Consider the following 18,525-nt stretch of genomic DNA (forward strand, 5'->3'; position numbering starts at 1 on the left):
CCAACTCAAGAACGATCGTAGCTGACACCCGGCGATTGCGACTCAACAGAATGTATTGCTCTTGCGATATCGCTCAAACAGGGCGCATTTCTACTATCGCTGTTGGAGAGGGATGCATGATCCCAACGGGTTCCAAGAGGGCAGTGCTGTCGCTTTCTCAGACAGGCAGCCCAATGGCACCGCCAGCGGCCCGTCCCATAAACTGGAGTGTTGGAGTCAGGTAGGCAATGATGAGCGAACAGTGGACGCAGCGGGCGCTGCCGCAGACTCAACACGCAGACTCAACACGCAGATTCAACACGCAGATTCAACACGCAGATTCAATAATCAAACCACCGGTCGGGATTGCCATGTCGATCGTTATAGTACATACCCTGAGACCGCTGGTGCCGCCGGGAATGTAGGAAGCAAAGTACCTGATGGCAAACCAGACGTGGGCGGTTAGGAAACAGCCTCGCTCGTCAACTGAGTTGGCAACAACGGTGTACTTACCAGAGGAGCGCCACCAGCTGAAGAATACTGAAGATGAGGGTGAGGAAGTAGGACCGAACCTGGGCGCGATCAAGGCCGTTAGAAGGCTCCAGACAAAGGGTGTTGTGGAGGGTATCCCACCACCAGCCAAGACTCTGCCAGGACCCGGTGCGATGCAAAGGTGGGCTCGAATACACACCCCGACAGCAAAATATAGCGTCGCGATCATTGTTCCGACATAGGCCACTGTAAAAGGCAGTCGCTCGCTTGAGATCATATGCTTGAAGTGCGAATAGGGTCCCTTCAGGAGAGCCACGCTGTTGCAGACGGGAGAAGCAAGTCAGCCACGGCGACGAGCACGATGATCAGCTGTCGATCTGCTGACGCCGAGCCTGAGGCCACTGACCCAAAGAGAGAGAAGAGACTTCCGAGGGTAAAGGAGGTTGCAAACTTTCCAGGAGAAATGGCGATGAGGCCGAGAGTAACAAATGCCTGTCGAAGCCAGATTTGGAGCTGGTGAGCTCGCCAGCCGAACTGCAAGCATCCGACGAGTCCCACGTAGCTTCGGTCTCGAAAGAGCGCGGAACATACCAGCAGAAAAGAGAAACCTGCAGCAGCCATGCAGATTGCAAATCCAATACATCGCTGTGGGCAGAGTTGATAATGAGAGCCAAGGCCTCGGGTGTCAGCGGCGGCATTGACCAGGCCGGGGGGGGGCGGCAGCTCAGACAAGTCCCAGAGACGGTGGCATTGCAGCAGCAGCAGCTAGCCAGCGACTTCAAACGCAGACGCATAGTGGATCAACAAGCCGCACATACCTGCGTCCAGGTCAAGCCGAAGAAGCTTTCCTCCTGCTCCGCCGAGTTAACGAGCCCGACGCTTGAAAGGGCATCTATATCCCGAAGAAGGACGGTGCCAAGATTAGAGGCGCTGGAGCAGCATCTTGCAAAAGCGACCAAAGACAATGAGCCGCCATGGCCACTGCGATAGTTACTCTGGGCACCGGTGCGGACAGATCCAAGGAGGCTCGAAAACGCCGAGGTATCGTCCTGGGCAGCCGCCGAACTGCTGCTGCTGCTGCCGTCGGTGAACAGCCGGATGATGGGAGAGCCAGTCGGGCGATTGGAGGCCCGGCTCTGATTGAAGTTGCGGAGCGAGTCGCGGAAGGATTGCTCGGTGCTGTTGGACATGCTGGTATGCACAATGCTGAGAAGCGGAGAGGCGGACGAAACGGATTGTGGGCTGATGTTTCCGAGCCGATCCTTGGCAGGAGGGTCACGTGGCGATAGCTCACAGCGAGGCAGGCGACATCACGGCGATGTGGCAGCGACGATGCTCGTGGATGCAGCGGGCGAGCATCGTCGTTGTCGGCCCAGAGAAAGGGCCGGCTCTGGGGAATGCGCATGCTGCGAGTGCAATCCGGAGATGCAGCGGTGCAGGGATGCGGTGTGCAGCCCAAAGTCGCTTGCGGCGGGACAGGTTCTTGAGCCGGGACAGCCGGCTGCGTCGGGGCAGCTGGCTGCGCCGTCAAGGGCACCCAAAAGCGATCGCAGCGCAACCACTCTTCCCCGGCCAGCGACTGCGTTGCTGATCTGCCTTCGAGTCGCCATGAGCTTCTCCGACGGCTTCGACGCCCTGCTGGGCCAGCACCTCAACCGCAACCGCACCTCGGGCCAGCCCGACCCGGCCCAGCGCTGGACCTCTCTCATCGACAATCTCTTTGACGCTCTTGAGCAGCGACGTGCAAAAGGGTAGGCAGCTGCTCCTGCACCCAGATCCGACCGCCAGCGACGCCGCGTGCAGCTGCCCTAACTGAGCATATATGTTTATCCCGGAATCCTGCTTGCTTGCTCAGATTCAGCGCAGAAAAGAAAGGTATCGTTTCGCACCGATTCCAGCGTATCGCCGGGATGTCTGGTTGGCGTCGGCCGTGATCTCACGCTTCCGTCGTCGGCACCCAGACCACATCCTGCCCAAGACCGTCGACTACAAAACCCCCGAGTATCTTCGTGCCATTGCTGCGTGGCCCAAGAGCGATGAACCTGTCTTCGCCGATGTAGCAAGCGAGACGCACCAACTCCAGCCCCAGCAGACGCTGCAAGTTGAAGAGCCGCAATTCAATCGCGACTGGCTGCTGAGGTGGGTCAGCCGGTCCCAGGCGCTGACAGAACCGACATCGACGATGAACGGCCCCTCGCCCTACTTGTGGCTTTGTGCCAGAGCAAATCTGCTTCCTGCTGCCGGAACCACGATCCAGCCTGTGAATGAATAATCGCTCCCTGCTGATTGCTCTGCTTTGGTGCGCTCCATCCACAGACAGTGCGAGCACCATCTGGCCAATTTCGCCGAGGCCGATACGATGGATCCTCAGCAGCTTTGTATTGACATCTTCAACACTCTCAGATCAGACCAGTCTGGTATGTGCTGCATCGTTTGCCTCTGTCGGTCAAGCTCGGCCATCTCACCTTATCGTTCTTTGCCTTGCCAGACGACGAGATCCAGTCAAGTTTCTGCGATCTACTGGGCTTCAGCAACTTTGACTTTATTGGCAGTCTCATCACACAGCGGACGCTGATTATATCGAACATTGTGTCCGAGGTAGCCCCTGCACTTGTGCCAACCAAGGGACGGCGACCGTGCGCCGCCCCCCGATATGCCAGTAGCTGATACATGTATTCGCCTGCGATCCAGGCTCAGGGACGTTCACAGAAGGATCTGTTCCGAGATGAGCAGCCAGAGGTCAAAAGCGACCAAGCTGCGACTCCACACCGGCCGGCATATGGCTCGCAAGTGACCGTGATGTCGCAGCACGAGAAGGTCGAGTTGAAACAGCAGCGAAAGGAGCAGAAGAAGAAAATGAAGATGGCCGCTGGTATGCATAGACTCGTTTGGCATTTATGCTATCGCCCGCATATCCAGCGGCTGATGCTGATCCCTCACTTCCCACCGTGACAGTTGAGCCGAAGGTGGCTGATGCATCCAGTCTACTCGGCTTTGACGGCGACTACTTGCGAAGGGCTCGCGAAGAGCAGCTGGCCAATGCAGCTTCCGCTCCTCTGATTGTAAGTGTGTGGGCATATCACGATGTTGTCGAGCATCAAAACGGCACGGACACTGGCCGTACTAAAACGGCAACCACGACAGGAATCCACCAATATTCCCGAGCAGCCCAAGTACCCAAACATTTACAGCTCCGGATCCGGCGGTTCTATGCTCTCGACTTTCGGGACACGGTTTTCGCTCCCCGTGGGCAGCGTGCGCAACGAGTACAAGGTACGTCCCGCTTTCTTGTGGCATTTCGGTGCATCGGTGCATCAGTGCATCGGCGTATCGGTGCCCGGCTGATTTGGCCAATGTCTTCTTCTTCCAGGAATACGAAGAGATTGTCATTCCCGCGGGTCGCCCTAGCTATGTTCGCTCGACCGAGAAGGCCGTCCCCATTTCGTCTCTGGACGAGTATTCCCAGCGGGCATACAAAAGCTACAAAAGCCTCAATCGCGTGCAGTCGATTGTGTTCCCGATCGCCTTCCACACGAACGAAAATATGCTCGTCTGTGCTCCTACAGGCGCGGTATGTTATGCTCCTAATGTTTTGTCGCGGGGTTGATACCAGCCGTTGCATCGGTCTGGGCTAACCCTTCCTTCTGCTTTGATGGCCGATGTTAGGGTAAAACCGATATTGCCATGCTCACGGTCCTACGCACCCTCGCTCAATATCGAGTCGATGGCCGGCTCCAAAAGAATGATTTCAAAATCGTTTACGTTGCCCCTCTGAAGGCTCTGGCGGCCGAAGTCGTCCGCAAGTTTTCTGGCCGAATCGGCGGCAGCGAGGACGAAGGCGGACTGGGCGTCGCCGTTCGAGAACTGACCGGTAAGGGCGGATCGTTGTCCGGATTGGGCAACGCATCTGGCTGCTTGCGGCTGCTTTGTCGACGGGCCATTGCCGCGATACGCAGACACGATCCACGAGGTCGCCGACTTTGAGCATCTGCGATTCTGACTGTGTCAACCATGTCCGTTGCCACAGGTGATATGCAGCTCACGCGAGCCGAGCTTGCGTCGACGCAGATGATTGTCACCACGCCTGAAAAGTGGGACGTTGTCACCCGAAAGGGAACCGGCGACACAGAGCTCGCTCAAAAAGTGCGCCTGCTGATCATCGATGAGGTTCACCTGCTGCACGAAGATCGCGGTGCAGTCATCGAAAGCATCGTGGCGCGCACGCAGCGCCAGGTCGAGACCAGCCAGACCATGATCCGAATCGTCGGCCTCTCGGCGACCCTGCCCAACTATGTGGATGTTGCCCAGTTCCTAGGCGTCAACCCCTACCAGGGACTGTTTTACTTTGATTCTGGATTCCGTCCTGTCCCGCTGAAACAGAACTTTATCGGAGTCAAGGGCAAGGCTGGTGGCGCGACTTCAAAGCAGTACATGAACCAGGTCTGCTACGAGAAAGTGATCGAGTTGGTGCGCGATGGCCACCAAGTCATGGTGTTTGTGCACTCGCGCAAAGACACAGTCAAAACTTCCATGATGCTGCGAGACGAGGCCCTCAACAATGGAGAAATAGGTGAGTCCCGTGTCCACGCGGCATCCTAACGCGGCATTGGCCTGCCCCAGAGTCACTCACATCATCGATCCAAACTCCTTTCCCAGGCCTGTTTGATGCGTCGTCGGACCCACAGTATGCCTTTGCGCAGAAGAACGTGGCCAAATCGAAGAACAAGGAGTTGAAGGAGTTATTTGCGTCTGGATTCGGCATCCACCACGCAGGTATGTCCGTCGCCGACACGTATGATCCCTTCGCCCACCTTGGGGTCCGCTCAATATTGAGCCATGCAGGGGACATGCTTTGATGTCGACTGAATCTGCGTCTGCTATTCTGTACTGACACGTGAACCGAATCATCGTTAACCGGGCTGGCCTGATTGACAGGCATGCTGCGTTCGGATCGTGGTCTGGTTGAGCAGTATTTCGAAAAGGGCTATATCAAGGCAAGCGTTGCTGCATCTACGACGGGCTACTGCACCTGCGCTGCACTATGGGCTGCTATACTCGTGTGCTGTGCAAGGCCACAAACCGACTGTTCATCAGATGCGCGGCAGCATCACTGATTCGATGGTATTTGGCCAACTTTTAGGTCCTGTGCTGTACCGCGACGCTGGCATGGGGTGTCAACTTACCGGCCTACGCAGTCGTCATCAAGGGCACGCAAGTCTACGATTCTACCAAAGGCGGATTCGTGGATCTGTCAATTCTGGACGTGCTCCAGATATTTGGTCGTGCTGGCAGGTAAGCGACAACTGCCCCGGCCAGTGCAGGCATTGCTTCGTGGCTCTGATGCTGTGTATGCTCGCGAGTGCTCGACTGGGTCTCAGAGCGGTGTGGGTGTGTCCGGTTCGCAACTCTTCCAGCCTTTGCTCCTGCCCGGCTGCAGTGTTGTACTGAAGTGTGCCCATCGCAACCGTCCTTGCTTTAGACCGCAATACGAAGACCTCGGCGAAGCCTTTATTGTGACGAGCCAAGACAAGCTGAACCATTACGTGTCGGCGCTGACTCAGCAACACCCGATCGAATCGTGCTTTGCCCAACACCTCTTTGACAATCTCAACGCCGAAGTATCGCTTGGCACAGTGACGACTGTGGACGAAGCCATCCGCTGGCTGTCGTACACATATCTCTATGTCCGCATGCGCAAGAATCCGCTGCAGTACGGCCTGGATTGGAACGAAGTGCAGGAAGATCCTGTCTTGAACCGCCGCCGCCGCGATTTGATCACGGCCGCGGCCCGAACCCTCTCCAAGGCCCAGATGATCTACTTTGACGAAGCAACTGGGTATCTGACACCGAAGGACCTCGGTCGCATTGCAAGCAATTTTTACATCCGCCACGTTAGTATCGAGGTGTTCAACGAAATGATGCGCCCTGTGATGACCGAGGCCGACGTCCTCAGCATGATCAGCTTGAGCAGTGAGTTCGACAACATCAAGGTCCGCGAGGAGGAAGGCGGCGAAATGAAGGCGCTCGAGCACCAAAGTGTCTGTGTCGCCAAGGGCGGTACCGAAAACAGCCACGGCAAGACCAACATCCTGCTGCAGTCATATATTTCTCGAATCCCCATCCAGGACTTTGCGCTGGTTTCGGACTCTGCCTACGTGGCTCAAAACTCGGCCCGTATCCTGCGCGCGCTCTTTGAGATTGCACAGAGCCGCAACTGGGGCCCCACTTGCGCGGTGATCCTTTCGCTGTGCAAGTCTGTGGATCGACGCATGTGGTCGTTCCAGCACTCGCTGCTGCAGTTTGACTTGCCCTACGAAGTCGCAAGCAAGCTCGAGGCCATGGAGCATCCCCTGACGATCGAGGAGATGCGGGAAATGTCAGCCAACGATCTTGGGCAGCTCGTGCGCCACGGCAAGATGGGCGCAACCATCGAGAAGTGCGTCCAGCAGTTCCCTCGCCTTGCGCTCGATGCTACGATTGCGCCAATCACCCGCACCGTCCTCCAAGTGTCTTTGAAGGTGACGCCGGACTTTGTCTGGAACCCCCGGGTCCACGGAGGTGTCGAGCCCTTCTGGATCTGGGTCGAGGACGCCGAAGTCGCCGAGATTCTGCACTCGGAATACTTCCTGATGACTCCGAAGCTCGCCAGCCAACCCCAGACGCTAAACTTTACGATTCCTGTGCCACGATCCGAGTCCACTGTGGACGAGCTGCCGCCCCAGATCTTCATCCGCGCCGTCTCGGACAAGTGGATCGGCTCCGAAACAGTCGTGCCGATCTCGTTCAAGCACCTGATCCTGCCGAGCCACAACCGCACGCCCCACACCCAATTGCTAGATTTACAGCCCCTGCATATCTCGGCCCTGAACAATCCGATGCTCGAGGACATTTGCCGCAAGCGATTCGAGTACTTCAACCCTGTGCAGACCCAAATCTTCCACACCCTCTATCGCACCAAGCACAATGTTCTTATCGGTGCGCCTACCGGCTCCGGCAAAACCGTTGCGGCTGAACTCGCCATGTGGTAAGTTCCTGGCTCGAGGCGTCGCTGGTGCTGATCTGTGGTGGGAGCATGACTGCCAATGCTCCTGTCGCCGCTAACAGAAGCTCGGACGATTTGCATCGTAGGGCGGCCTTCCGAGACAAGCCAAATTGCAAAGTCGTCTACATTGCGCCGCTGAAGGCGCTTGTGCGCGAGCGTGTTGCCGACTGGAGGGCTCGCCTCGTTGAGCCTATGGGCCGCAGCGTGGTGGAGCTGACCGGCGACGTAACCCCCAACATCCAAACCCTGATGCGCGGCGACATCATCATCACAACCCCCGAGAAGTGGGACGGCATCAGCCGCAGCTGGCAGAATCGCAGCTACGTCCAGAAGGTCTCGTTGGTGATTATCGACGAAATCCATCTGCTCGGCGCAGACCGCGGCCCGATTCTGGAGGTCATTGTGTCGCGCATGAATTACATTGCCAATCAAACGGGCGCTGGAATTCGTATCGTTGGACTCAGCACTGCACTGGCCAACGCCGGCGACCTTGGCGACTGGCTGGGCATCAAGGATGTCGGCTTGTTCAACTTTGAGCACTCTGTCCGTCCTGTGCCCCTTGAGATTTACATTGACGGCTTCCCTGGAAAGCACTGTAAGTGAATGGCATCAGCGGAGGCAACGAGAGAGTCACATGTGGCGCGGCCCGGTAGCAAGACTTGGCGCACAAGATTCTGTGCTCGCTGCTGGTTCTGCTGCAACCTCTGCTCGCCGGGATCGTTTGTTCTGCGACCTTGTGCGCCATCTCATCTGCGACGACCCTAACCCGCCGCGACTCGGGATCCTGCCCGGACGCTTCCACCCGCAGACTGCCCCAGGATGATCTCGATGAACAAGCCTACGTACTCTGCCATCATGACGCACTCCCCGACCCAGCCAGTGATTGTGTTTGTGTCCTCCCGTCGCCAGACTCGGTTGACCGCGCGCGATCTGATTGCCTTCTGCGCCCTGGACGAGAACCCCCGTCGGTTCCTGAAGCTTGCAGAGGAGGACCTCGAGGGCATCCTGTCGCAGGTCAAGGACGCAGCGCTCAAGCTTTCCCTCGGATTCGGCATTGGGCTCCATCATGCTGGCTTGATCGAAGGCGATCGAAAGATTGTCGAGGAACTCTTTGTGAACAACAAGATCCAAATCCTGATTGCCACCTCCACCCTGGCTTGGGGAGTCAACTATCCCGCGCACCTTGTTGTCGTCAAGGGCACCGAGTATTTTGACGCCAAGACGCACGGCTATGTCGATTTTCCAATAACGGACGTGCTCCAGATGATGGGTCGCGCCGGCCGCCCTCAGTTCGACAATCACGGTGTTGCCTGTGTCTTTGTCCAGGACTCGAAGAAGAACTTTTACAAAAAGTTCCTTCACGAGCCCTTCCCGGTCGAGAGCAGTCTGCACAAGTGTCTGCACAACCACATCAATGCCGAGGTCGTTGGCGGCACCATCCGGTCCAAGCAGGACATGGTCGACTATTTGACATGGACGTACTTTTACCGGCGGCTGCACATGGTAAGTGAAGCCCATGAATGCGTTCCTTGTGGCCAGCATTCACAGACACATGGGCACTCGATCTGTGATTTGCTGAAAGGAACTTGCTGAGAAGCAGCGTTCAGCGGAAACAGCGTTCGTGAAGCGTGTTACGTCTGCGCTACTTAGCTGCTGCATGCTTGCCAAGCTCACCAAAGCCATCGCCTCGCTGCTCCTGTCCGCGTTTCACTTGAACGCACCTCCCTTTGCTGCAGAATCCTGCATACTATGGAGTCGAGGACGTCTCGCCAGAGGGAATCAACATTTTCCTGTCGCGACTCGTCAACCGCATCCTGGAGGACCTGGCCAATGCAAGATGTATCGAGTTTGAGACGCCACTGGAGATGGTCCCGACAACATTCGGCAGAATCGCAAGCTACTACTACCTGGACTACCGCACGATGGACTTGCTGACCCGTCGACTGACAGACGGCTATCGCTTCACTGGCACAGACGAGCGCGACCGCCCCGACGGCGACTTTGCAGCGCTGCTCCAGATCCTCTGCGATGTGCCTGAGTACGAAGAGCTTCCGGTGCGCCACAAGGAGGACGAATTGAACATGAGCTTTCAGGCGCTGCTGCCGATTCAGCTGGGCTCGATCAAGGCCCGGGGGCCGTTTGGAGGAATCCCACGCGTTCAGGGATTCGACAGCCCGCACTTCAAGTCCTTCCTGCTGCTCCAGGCACACTTGTCCCGCCTGTCGACGATGCCCTGCGCCGACTATTCGACGGACCAGATCTCGGTCCTTGACCAGGCAGTGCGTTTGATGCAGGCCATGGTTGACGTTAGTGCTGTCGAAGGCTTCTACAGCACGTCCTTGGGCGTGATGAACACGATGCAGTGCATCAAGCAGGCGCTGTGGCCACTGGATTCGACGCTGCTGCAGGTGCCCGGAATGACTGCCGAGGCCATCGCCAAGCTGGCTCGGCGCGGGATCAAAGATATCGAGACGCTCGCCCGGCTTCCGAACGACGATATTGGACAGGCCCTGCGCCAGAGCGGACTCGATACGGGAATGTACCAGGAAGCCGTCCGCATGGTCCACAACCTCCCGCTGCTCAAGATCACAGCAACAGTGGAGGGCGCGACGCAGTACGAGTCGCGCTGGGTGCTGAATCGCGACGAAGAGTACGAAATCCACATTCGATTTGACCGCGAGCGACCGTACAAGACCAATGTCTGGAGCGGACAACAGGATTACAAGATCTCGTCGCCGCGGTTTCCCAAGGCTCAGTATGAGGGCTGGTGGGTCGTGCTCTCCGAAAGCGCGGACGAAAGCGTTGAGGGCCGCGAGCTGCTGGGTATGCGACGCGTGGCCGCTCCTCAAAGCAGCGACGGCCGCAACCGAGGCAGCTCGCAGTCGCAGAGCATGAGCACCTCGCTCCAGTTCACATCCCCAACGGAGCCTGGGGACTTTGAATATCGGCTGGACGTCGTGAGCGATGGCTACCGCGGCCTGGACCGCAGCACCGTGATCAAGTTCACAGTCGCTGCGCGTCTCGGCGAATGAATGCGAGGCTAATGCGGCCTGCTAGGAATATAGACGCTCGAGCAGCCTTTGCCACGGAGAAGCCGATTGAGGCGGCTCGCCTCCGACTAGGCCAGGGCGGAGAAGGAAAGGGGGTGGATGGCGCCATTTGCGTTGCACAGGTGTGACATCGAATCGGGCGGTCGCGTCGCGGCGGAGGCCAATCCCTCCCGGACGGCCTTGCCAGCAGCGTGCCTGTGCAGCGACAGTGTCGCGTGTGTGTGGCGTCGCTCCTTTCTGGCTGGGCGCTGTGGCCGTGCGCCACCGTTTCAGAGTTAGTGCAATGTTCGATGTGCGCGTTTGTTCTGGGGGCGCTATTCCTGGTGGTGCTGGGCTCCCGCGCGGTCGCTGCGAGATCCTGCGGGGTCGCTGGAGTCGGCCTGGGCGGACGGCTTGGAGGCCGATGCGGCAGTCAGTCGAATGGCTTCGTCCCATGCTCGGTGCATCTGCGCTGCCGTGCAGAGACCCAGCCAGGGTGGCCCCTTCGTGCTCTGTGCGATGGTCGCGCGGCGGCGTCTCTCCTTGCTTGCTCCGGCTGGGTTGCACTTGCCACACCCGCCTGTTGGAAAAGGCGTCCTCGCTTTCTGGGTGCACACGCCGCAGTTCGGCCCGCATGCACACACACACACACGCAGTACTTCCTGTGTGCTGCTCTCTCTCTCTCCCCTCGCCGCCTCTCGCCCCTTCTTGCCCGTTCTCGCCCCTTCTCGCCCCTTCTCGCCCCTTCTCGCCGCCGACCAGCCACGACTCCGGCCTGGGTCGATTGCCTCGACTTGCATCGTCATCTCCTTTCCCTCACCCGATCGCCATCTGCCAGCACTTGTCCCCGCCAACCGTGCGATTACAGCACCCGATTTCCTCCTGCTGCTCCACCGCCCTGTCTGGCTGAAAGCAAGCCTCATGGTTTCCCCGCAAAATCCCCCGCTTGTCGTATTCGGCAAGCACACATTCGTGGCTGTACGTTTGCCATTCTGTCGGTCGTCGACCTCGTTCTCCGTCGCATGCAGCAGCCGCGGGCTGCCCACGCATCCCCATCTGCAAGCGCACATGTGCTGTCTCAAGATTTACTGAGCAGAGCCTGGACCGCTGATCGGATCGGTGCTGGCCAGCCTCACGATCACGGCTCTTGCTATCCGACATGTTCGGTGCTTGCTGCAACCGGTCTCTTTCCCAGGATGAATCCGCTGGCTGGCTGATACCTCTGATGCCTGCATTGACCCTGTTCTCTCTGCCTCTCAACCTTGCCCTCGGTGTTTGCAGGAGGAGCCCGATGAAGTCAACTTTATGGTCGGCGAGCCGATCCTGGTCCTCGAAAAGGACGAATTGTTCGGCGACGGCTGGTGGAAGGGCCGAAATCTTCGAGGCGAAGTCGGCCTGTTTCCTGCCAACTTCATCACCCCGGAAAATATCCGCAACGTCAGTATCCAGCCGCTCCTAGAAGTCAACGACGAGTGGCCCGACAGCCCAGCCGAGTCGGCAGCCGCTCGCCCAGCAAGCATCAAGCTCGCGGCGCCTGCTCGCGGCGCCAGCATCAACAACCCTGTTGCCTATGTGAACTCGCTTCCGTCAGCCCAGCCCACCGATTGGTCGCCTCACCAGGTCCAGCAATGGCTCATCAGTACTGGCTACGCCAATGTGACACGGATCTTTGTCGGTAGGTCAAAGCCCAAGCCCAAGCGCATGCCATTGCCCGGTTGCTTGCTTGCTTGCTGCCAGCCCCGCTGCGACTGCCAGCGCCTCCGCCCCGTCCCATACTCGAGTATTTCCGCCGGGCATAGATGGTGACCCCACGACCCTTTGAGTTGTGTGGCTGCACGCCATGGGCCGGTACAATGGTGCCCTGCCTTGGTACCCCTCCCGTAGTTTGTGTTCCGCCACCCGGCTGTGCGCTGGGCTGTGTCCTGGCCGTCTCCGAGTCTGACATCCATCTCGTCGGTACACAGAAAACGCCGTCACTGGCGCCCAGCTGCTTCAGAGCACGCTGAATTCGCTGCGCGACCTCGGCATCGAGAGCTTGACCCTCCGGATCGACTTGATGCAAAGCATCGTGGAGCTGAAAAAGAAGTGCGAGCTAGGCCTATCTGAGTCGCGAACAGCGCTGCCAAGCGAAAGCGACCCGTCCTCAACACAGCCCCAGCATCTGTCGTACTCGTCTTCGCCGTCCCCACCACCACCGTCGAGAGTGGGAGCCGCCAAGGTACTGTCTCGGTGATGCTTGAGCTTTGCGCATGCATTTGTGTGAATCTATCTGCCAGTGGGTGTGTTGGCGAGGGTGTGTCTTTGAGTGTGTGTGCTCCTGGTTGGCATGCTCGCATTTCGCCACTCATGCCATATTGCACCGTTGCGTCCGATACGGATAACGCTGCGGATCGTTCGAATTGCCAGTCCGGCACCGACCCGCTGCTGCATCGACAGGCCTCAGCCATCTCCGAAGCCTTCACCCTCAGCGACTATCTGGACGCCAACAACACCCGTGCCTCTGGGTCGGATGCTCGCTGGAGTGGATCGACAGCCTCGGCGGGTGTTCCGCGATTTGACGCCTTTGACGACCCACACATACCCACACCCGACACTGCCGAGCCGTTCTTGTGAGTCAACATGTCGACAAGCCTGAGACCCTTGTGGACATCGCGATTGCACTGCGCCCATCACTGCGCTCACTCGCACGCTCGTTGAGCAATGAGTGCAGCTAACTGAGACTGTATGTGCCCTGTAGCTACGACAGCAACCCGAGTCAGTCAAATAGCGGCGACTACTCGCTGGAGCCACCCTCACCCCGGTATCAGACCAATCGGCTCAGTACGGCCTCCATATCATCTCAGCCCCAGGTCGAAGGACTGCACGTAAACGTGCACGACTTTAGCAACACGGACTACGAGGGCCAACTGATGGTCAAGGTCGGAAACGAAGTCGTATGGAAGAAACGGTGGTGTTTGGTGATCGGAGACTCGATGTTCATCTTCAAATCCCAAGAGGTACGTGCTCAAATGCAGACACAGCCCCTGAAAGGCCCATGCACGGTGATCGGCTGGTCGAGCTCAGCGGCCCGTGAAGTCACCCGGAGCCTGAATATGATGGTCACTCGGCCACATTACACTGCGGGCAGGATGCACTGTGCTGCGCCTGGCAACTGGCTCTTGTGTACGCAACTGATTGCACATATCCCCCCTCTCCACCCGTCTCTAGAACAAGCATCCCATTCATGTCCTCACCCTTTCGGAAGGGTTCTCGATTTTGCCTGACGACGATAACAACAAAGCCAAGTTTGCCTTCAAAGTGACTCGACCCAGTACCTCGCCGTACAGGTTCTCCTGCGAAACCCAGATCGGTCTGATTGGATGGATCAATGCTGTGGTCCGAGCCTCCCAACGCGGTAAGGTTTCCATCCCCCGTGGTCCGATGTTACTGCATTGATGAGATGACTCTGGAGGCTTGCCAGTACTGGGATGTGTCGCTCATGATTGGACGGACTGCAGCGCTGACCATGCTTCATTTGTCCGTGTCGTGACCGGGCTCATGCTGGCCCGCTTCCTTCGGCGACGCGTTGCAACTGCAGCTCCCAAGCACGGTCCGGTGGCCCTCGTTCCAATCCAATCCAAGGAGTCTAGCCGGCCCAACTCTGGCCAAGAAGACCCGAGCGAAAAGTTCGCGGCAATCCAAATCCAGACCCCGCGACTCAACCAAGCAACTGTCCGAGGCACACACACGGTCTCGGTCCTGTCGCACCAGGAGCTTCCAAAGGCGAAATACTTTCCATCAACCCGCCGCCCTTCGCTCCAGACCGACGCTCTGATGCTTGGTGACGGTGGTGCCACCCCGCAGATGCCGACACAAGCCCCCAGAGCCGTTTACCGCGGCACGCCGTCTCCCAGCTTTGCGTCCCTACCGATGAGCCGCTCTGTGAGCCACGAGGCCTCTGGCTTCGGCAGTCTGTCGCTGACCCGCTCTCTCAACAGTGGGTCCCCTGTGTCAGGCCTTCGTTCCAACCCTTCGCCTCGTAGCGCCTATCCGATCGCCAGCAGCACCAGCGCATCGCCCATCCCATCGACTCTCTCTCCCAACGGGCTGTCGTCATCGCCAAACACACAAAAGTCCTTCATCGGCACCGGGCGCATCCACGAGGCCGGCCGCGACACCATTTCGAGCCGCGGCAGTCGCGCAAGCCACGGCAGTGGCGGCGATAGCTCGCCGCTGTCGACGTTTGCTAATTATACGCGCTACTTCACCAGTCGCTCCAACGACTCGCACCATGGATCGTAACATTGGCAGCGACGTATCTGCTACTGCCTCCTGAACTGCAGCCTTGCAGCCAAAGAGCCTCTTACCTTCGACAATAGCTCCCCCCCTCTGACTCGAACCTCATTATGTCTGTGTTGAACTCCTGTTCTACGCAACCCAACCCGAAACCCAAAACCCGAAACCCGAAACCGGATATCCGAAACCCGACGACCGAACCTCTTGTCCTTATGACCAAACTCAACTGAACCTAGCCCTGGGTTCAATCCCTCTCGTCTTCTTCCGCAACCTCTTTTGCTCTTTGGTCGGGCTTTTCTTACCACATCTCCGAGGTCTAATACGATCTCTATCGTTCTTCACCTACTTCTCTGCCACACTTTGCTTGTCTTTATTTAGTTCTTGCAGAACCCCGCAGCATGCTGTCGGATCAGTGAGGGCCGAATGACAGTCTCCTCTGTCTCTCTATCCCCCCCCTTCCCTTGCAAGCCCTTTGGCTTTCTCCCTCGCAGTCATTCGTATTTACTCGTCCCGCTGGCTCCAGATCGGGAGTCGGCGTAAGCGAGCTGTATTTTGGGTTGTTCTCAGTGCCTTGCTTCCTTTCGTGTCGGCTTGTGCCGCTCTCGCTGTGCTTCCGATCGCTTCTGCTCTTCCTCTCACGCTGCTTGCTTGCTTTTGTCATTCCTTTGAAAGTGTATATTTCAACATAGAAACGGGCTTTCAGGGGACTTCTGTCCTCTGATAGCCTTGATGGCTTTTGTCGTGGACTCGGACGCGTTGAACCAGCTTCGACCGCGCACATCCACCACCGCCAGCTCGGTCGTGCCAACAGAATACACCAGTTTTTTTTTACGGCGCCCATGGACTGAAACGGGAGACTGCTTCTGTAGCTGTCGGTAGTGTATCCGTGATTCACGGCCGTTGATGCCAGAGAAGGCGGGGACTGTTCCATTGACTGTAAGTTGTATTAGGTCAAGGCCCAGTGCCTGTCACAAAACGATCAGCCATCACAAAGAATGGCTCGGGTAGGAAAGCTAGAGCGCAAGCAACTGCCACTCACGGCGGCCACATCGCTGCCGAAAATCAAGCACGCACGACCAGAGCACAGTCATCCAAATGCAACGCACAACTACAGGAAATAGTCGGGAGCAGGTTTCTTTGCGGGTATCGCGCGCGCTTCCTGAAGGCATTGAACGGCCGGGTGTCGATCCATTGGCAAGGAGAAATGCATATGTCGACAGGAGTCAGCCAGTCGCAGAGAGCCACATCAATTCAGTTCCAAGTTCCGGAAATGGAGTCCCAGGTACCCAGCAGGCTTGGACTGTGGTCGTGCGGGGCGGGGGTGGTTTCTCCCGATGTGTGTCATGGCTACAAATGCCACGCCGTACCTGCGGGGCTGCCTCAAAGAGCTTGTAATTCTTGTTGAGGTGCTCATCGAACTCCAAGATTGCAGCGACGTTCCCGCATCTATGCGCAGCAGTCAAAAGGGCATCAGAAAGGCCATCCGAGGGTGATGGAGCCGAGTCCAGTGCGAAAGTGGCTGCACACGCTGGTGCCCTGGATCCGGCAGTCACAAGCACACCGAGGCCAGGCTCGAGCGCATATACATCGCCATTGCTCGTAAGTGAAGTGTCCGCATACCTGTAGCAGTAATTTGGCGCTGACCACACCGTAACGATGGTATCCTTAAACATAAGCTTGTATCCTTCCATGACGAGCTGATGCGCTCTCGCGATTAACTCGAGATTGTTGGTGTGAAGGAACTGAGCATCGGCGAAGAGATCTGAATCAGGCGTCGTCTGGTCGCTTGCCATTGATGTAGCAGGCCCATCAGGATATGGCACGACGCTGTAGGAGCCTCAGAACACAATCCGAACCTGGCCCACGACATCGCCTCCAAAGAGGTAGCCGGCTCCTCTGGGACTGAGGCCCCATCCTTCGATCTCCTCGGGATCGGACCACAGCAGGTCGCACATGGCGCCATCGTGGGGAACCTCCTGCTTCCGGTCTATTGTTCTGATCTGCAGTCAGCGGTTGTGCCAAGGTGCAACCGGTGGTTAGCCTGAGAAACTGCGTGATAACGAGCATTGAACGACATGCGCTTTTCCATCTGGAAGTCACACACCCCTCTCTCGCTTTCTCTCTCTCTCTCTCTCTCTCTCTCTCTATTTGTACGACTGCCATGCATTACTTGATCCAGAGTTGTTATCGATGGCGAAAGACCGCCATGGACACAAAAGATCTTGTCATCAATGATGGCCGAGAGACTTAGATAGTCAAAGATTTCGCAGCAGTAGCGCCAGACGTTGACCGAGCCGTATTTGCGGAGACACTCGTCGTAGAATCCGTAGACTTGGGTGATCTGCCGGCTTTCGTGGTTGCCACGGATCAGCGTCATCCGATCAGGATACCGCACCTAGCATCGCCGTCAGTGATGGGAGCGGGAACGACTTAGACATGAGACATGGCAAGGCCGGAATTCCCACCACCCTGTGATCAGATCGGCCCGGGAGCACCATTTCCATGTAGCGATGGCCGCTGCCCGCCGTTCAATCTCGCAGAGCAGTCGAAGGAGTCATCCGAGGCCCCCTTGCTCCAGTTCAAAACACTTTACCTTCAGCGCCAGCAGCAGCAGAAATGTTTCGACACTGTAGAAGCCGCGATCCACAAAGTCACCCATGAATAGGTAGTTGGTGTCGGGGCACTTGCCGCCGACTTTGAATAGCTCCTTGAGATCGTAGAATTGGCCATGGATGTCGCCGCAGATCTGCAGTGGTTCCCCCACGCAGAGATTCGGAAAGGCAGGGCCGGGAGAATCGCATATTTGGTGAATCCACGAGCGTCAAATCAGCCGAGCGAATCGATCAGGAGCCGGAGCCATCAGCAAGACCACCCGGATTCCGGTCAAAGCGATCCGCCAGAGAAGTGGGCGAGCAAATGAGCCGAACCATCCGAGGATTGCAGGCGGACACACGGCCAGGCGAAAGGACGGAGCCCCGGAGCCATTTGCGCAAGGCATTTGACTGACTGCACAATTAACAGTACCGTGACAGGAGCAGCGATTCTCTGGACATTGCTTTCCTCCACCAGGATCTCTCGGGCTCTATTGCATAGTTCCTTGACCTCGCTTTCCTTGATGATCTCGCATCGCCGAAGTTGCTCGATTTGTCTGTGCGCGGAGCGGGCGGCGGAGGGCCCACCCGATGGCGATCGTGATTACACCAGATTCGAGGGCCGTTGGCGTCGGCGTGAGCGCAGGCGTGGGCGAGTTTCCGGACGAGTGAATGGCATGAACAACGTCAAGACGATCCAGGACCAAGACCAACACAGGAGCGGGAGGAACAAGAGCGGACGCTGTCCGCTCAGTCGAGGCGGCCCGTCGGCTGCCTCGGATGATCCGCAATCACAGCAGTGCATCAGACCACACCCACCTGTCCAGATCGCTCCCCATGATCGTCGAAGGAGCCGCCAGGAACAGGAATGCAGTGGCCGCTTGCTCAGATGAAAGACCAGAGGGATGATGCGTTGGGCCGCCTGGCAGCAGGACAGGCGAGAGCGTGCGAGCAGCGAGGAGCGCACGAGAGCGCAGCGAGAGCAGATAGCGACGGCAGGCAAGGCGCAAGCGGCGCAAGAGGCAAGGGGTCTTGTCTCTTTCCAAGCCGGATCGATCCGGCGCCATCTCGGCGAGAGCAGGCGAGAGCAGGCGAGGACGCCCTCGCTCTTGGGGGA

The 18,525-nt window shown here is 57.8% G+C and overlaps 4 protein-coding genes across 4 annotated transcripts; 2 read left to right on the plus strand and 2 right to left on the minus strand.

Annotated features, from left to right (window-relative positions):
- Nucleotides 1-35: 35 nt before the first annotated feature.
- Nucleotides 36-1,965, minus strand: BJ171DRAFT_498453 (ER-to-golgi vesicle protein transport Sft2). The gene is made up of 8 exons (XM_053110372.1): nucleotides 1,466-1,965; nucleotides 1,290-1,363; nucleotides 1,063-1,116; nucleotides 878-963; nucleotides 671-788; nucleotides 493-551; nucleotides 374-416; nucleotides 36-202 (listed from the first exon to the last, which is right to left on the minus strand). Exons 1-8 carry the CDS (start codon nucleotides 1,659-1,661, stop codon nucleotides 158-160), a joined length of 675 nt encoding a protein of 224 aa, XP_052968115.1. The 5' UTR covers nucleotides 1,662-1,965; the 3' UTR covers nucleotides 36-157.
- Nucleotides 1,966-10,603, plus strand: BJ171DRAFT_561684 (Sec63 Brl domain-containing protein). Its single transcript, XM_053113241.1, has 18 exons — nucleotides 1,966-2,222; nucleotides 2,327-2,346; nucleotides 2,433-2,610; nucleotides 2,788-2,888; nucleotides 2,960-3,069; nucleotides 3,163-3,343; nucleotides 3,427-3,533; nucleotides 3,616-3,744; nucleotides 3,842-4,042; nucleotides 4,138-4,342; nucleotides 4,499-5,041; nucleotides 5,128-5,244; nucleotides 5,407-5,465; nucleotides 5,612-5,763; nucleotides 5,951-7,495; nucleotides 7,600-8,108; nucleotides 8,322-9,016; nucleotides 9,250-10,603. Exons 1-18 carry the CDS (start codon nucleotides 2,080-2,082, stop codon nucleotides 10,543-10,545), a joined length of 6,291 nt encoding a protein of 2,096 aa, XP_052968116.1. The 5' UTR covers nucleotides 1,966-2,079; the 3' UTR covers nucleotides 10,546-10,603.
- An 860-nt stretch (nucleotides 10,604-11,463) lies between these two features.
- Nucleotides 11,464-14,823, plus strand: BJ171DRAFT_580112 (uncharacterized protein; the record flags this gene model as incomplete). Its single annotated transcript, XM_053114012.1, has 7 exons — nucleotides 11,464-11,520; nucleotides 11,824-12,217; nucleotides 12,507-12,760; nucleotides 12,979-13,151; nucleotides 13,280-13,538; nucleotides 13,750-13,936; nucleotides 14,120-14,823. The coding sequence occupies 7 exons, from the start codon at nucleotides 11,464-11,466 to the stop codon at nucleotides 14,821-14,823; spliced, it is 2,028 nt and encodes a 675-aa protein (XP_052968117.1).
- Nucleotides 14,824-15,742: 919 nt separating this feature from the next.
- Nucleotides 15,743-18,299, minus strand: BJ171DRAFT_498457 (Metallo-dependent phosphatase-like protein). Its single transcript, XM_053110373.1, has 8 exons — nucleotides 18,228-18,299; nucleotides 17,842-17,965; nucleotides 17,411-17,563; nucleotides 16,988-17,212; nucleotides 16,674-16,817; nucleotides 16,438-16,559; nucleotides 16,185-16,263; nucleotides 15,743-15,976 (listed from the first exon to the last, which is right to left on the minus strand). The coding sequence occupies exons 1-8, from the start codon at nucleotides 18,245-18,247 to the stop codon at nucleotides 15,926-15,928; spliced, it is 918 nt and encodes a 305-aa protein (XP_052968118.1). The 5' UTR covers nucleotides 18,248-18,299; the 3' UTR covers nucleotides 15,743-15,925.
- Nucleotides 18,300-18,525: the final 226 nt, after the last annotated feature.

The sequence above is a fragment of the Polychytrium aggregatum genome, assembly GCF_025602895.1.
Source record: "Polychytrium aggregatum strain JEL109 chromosome Unknown BJ171scaffold_12, whole genome shotgun sequence".
NCBI lineage: Eukaryota > Fungi > Chytridiomycota > Chytridiomycetes > Polychytriales > Polychytrium > Polychytrium aggregatum.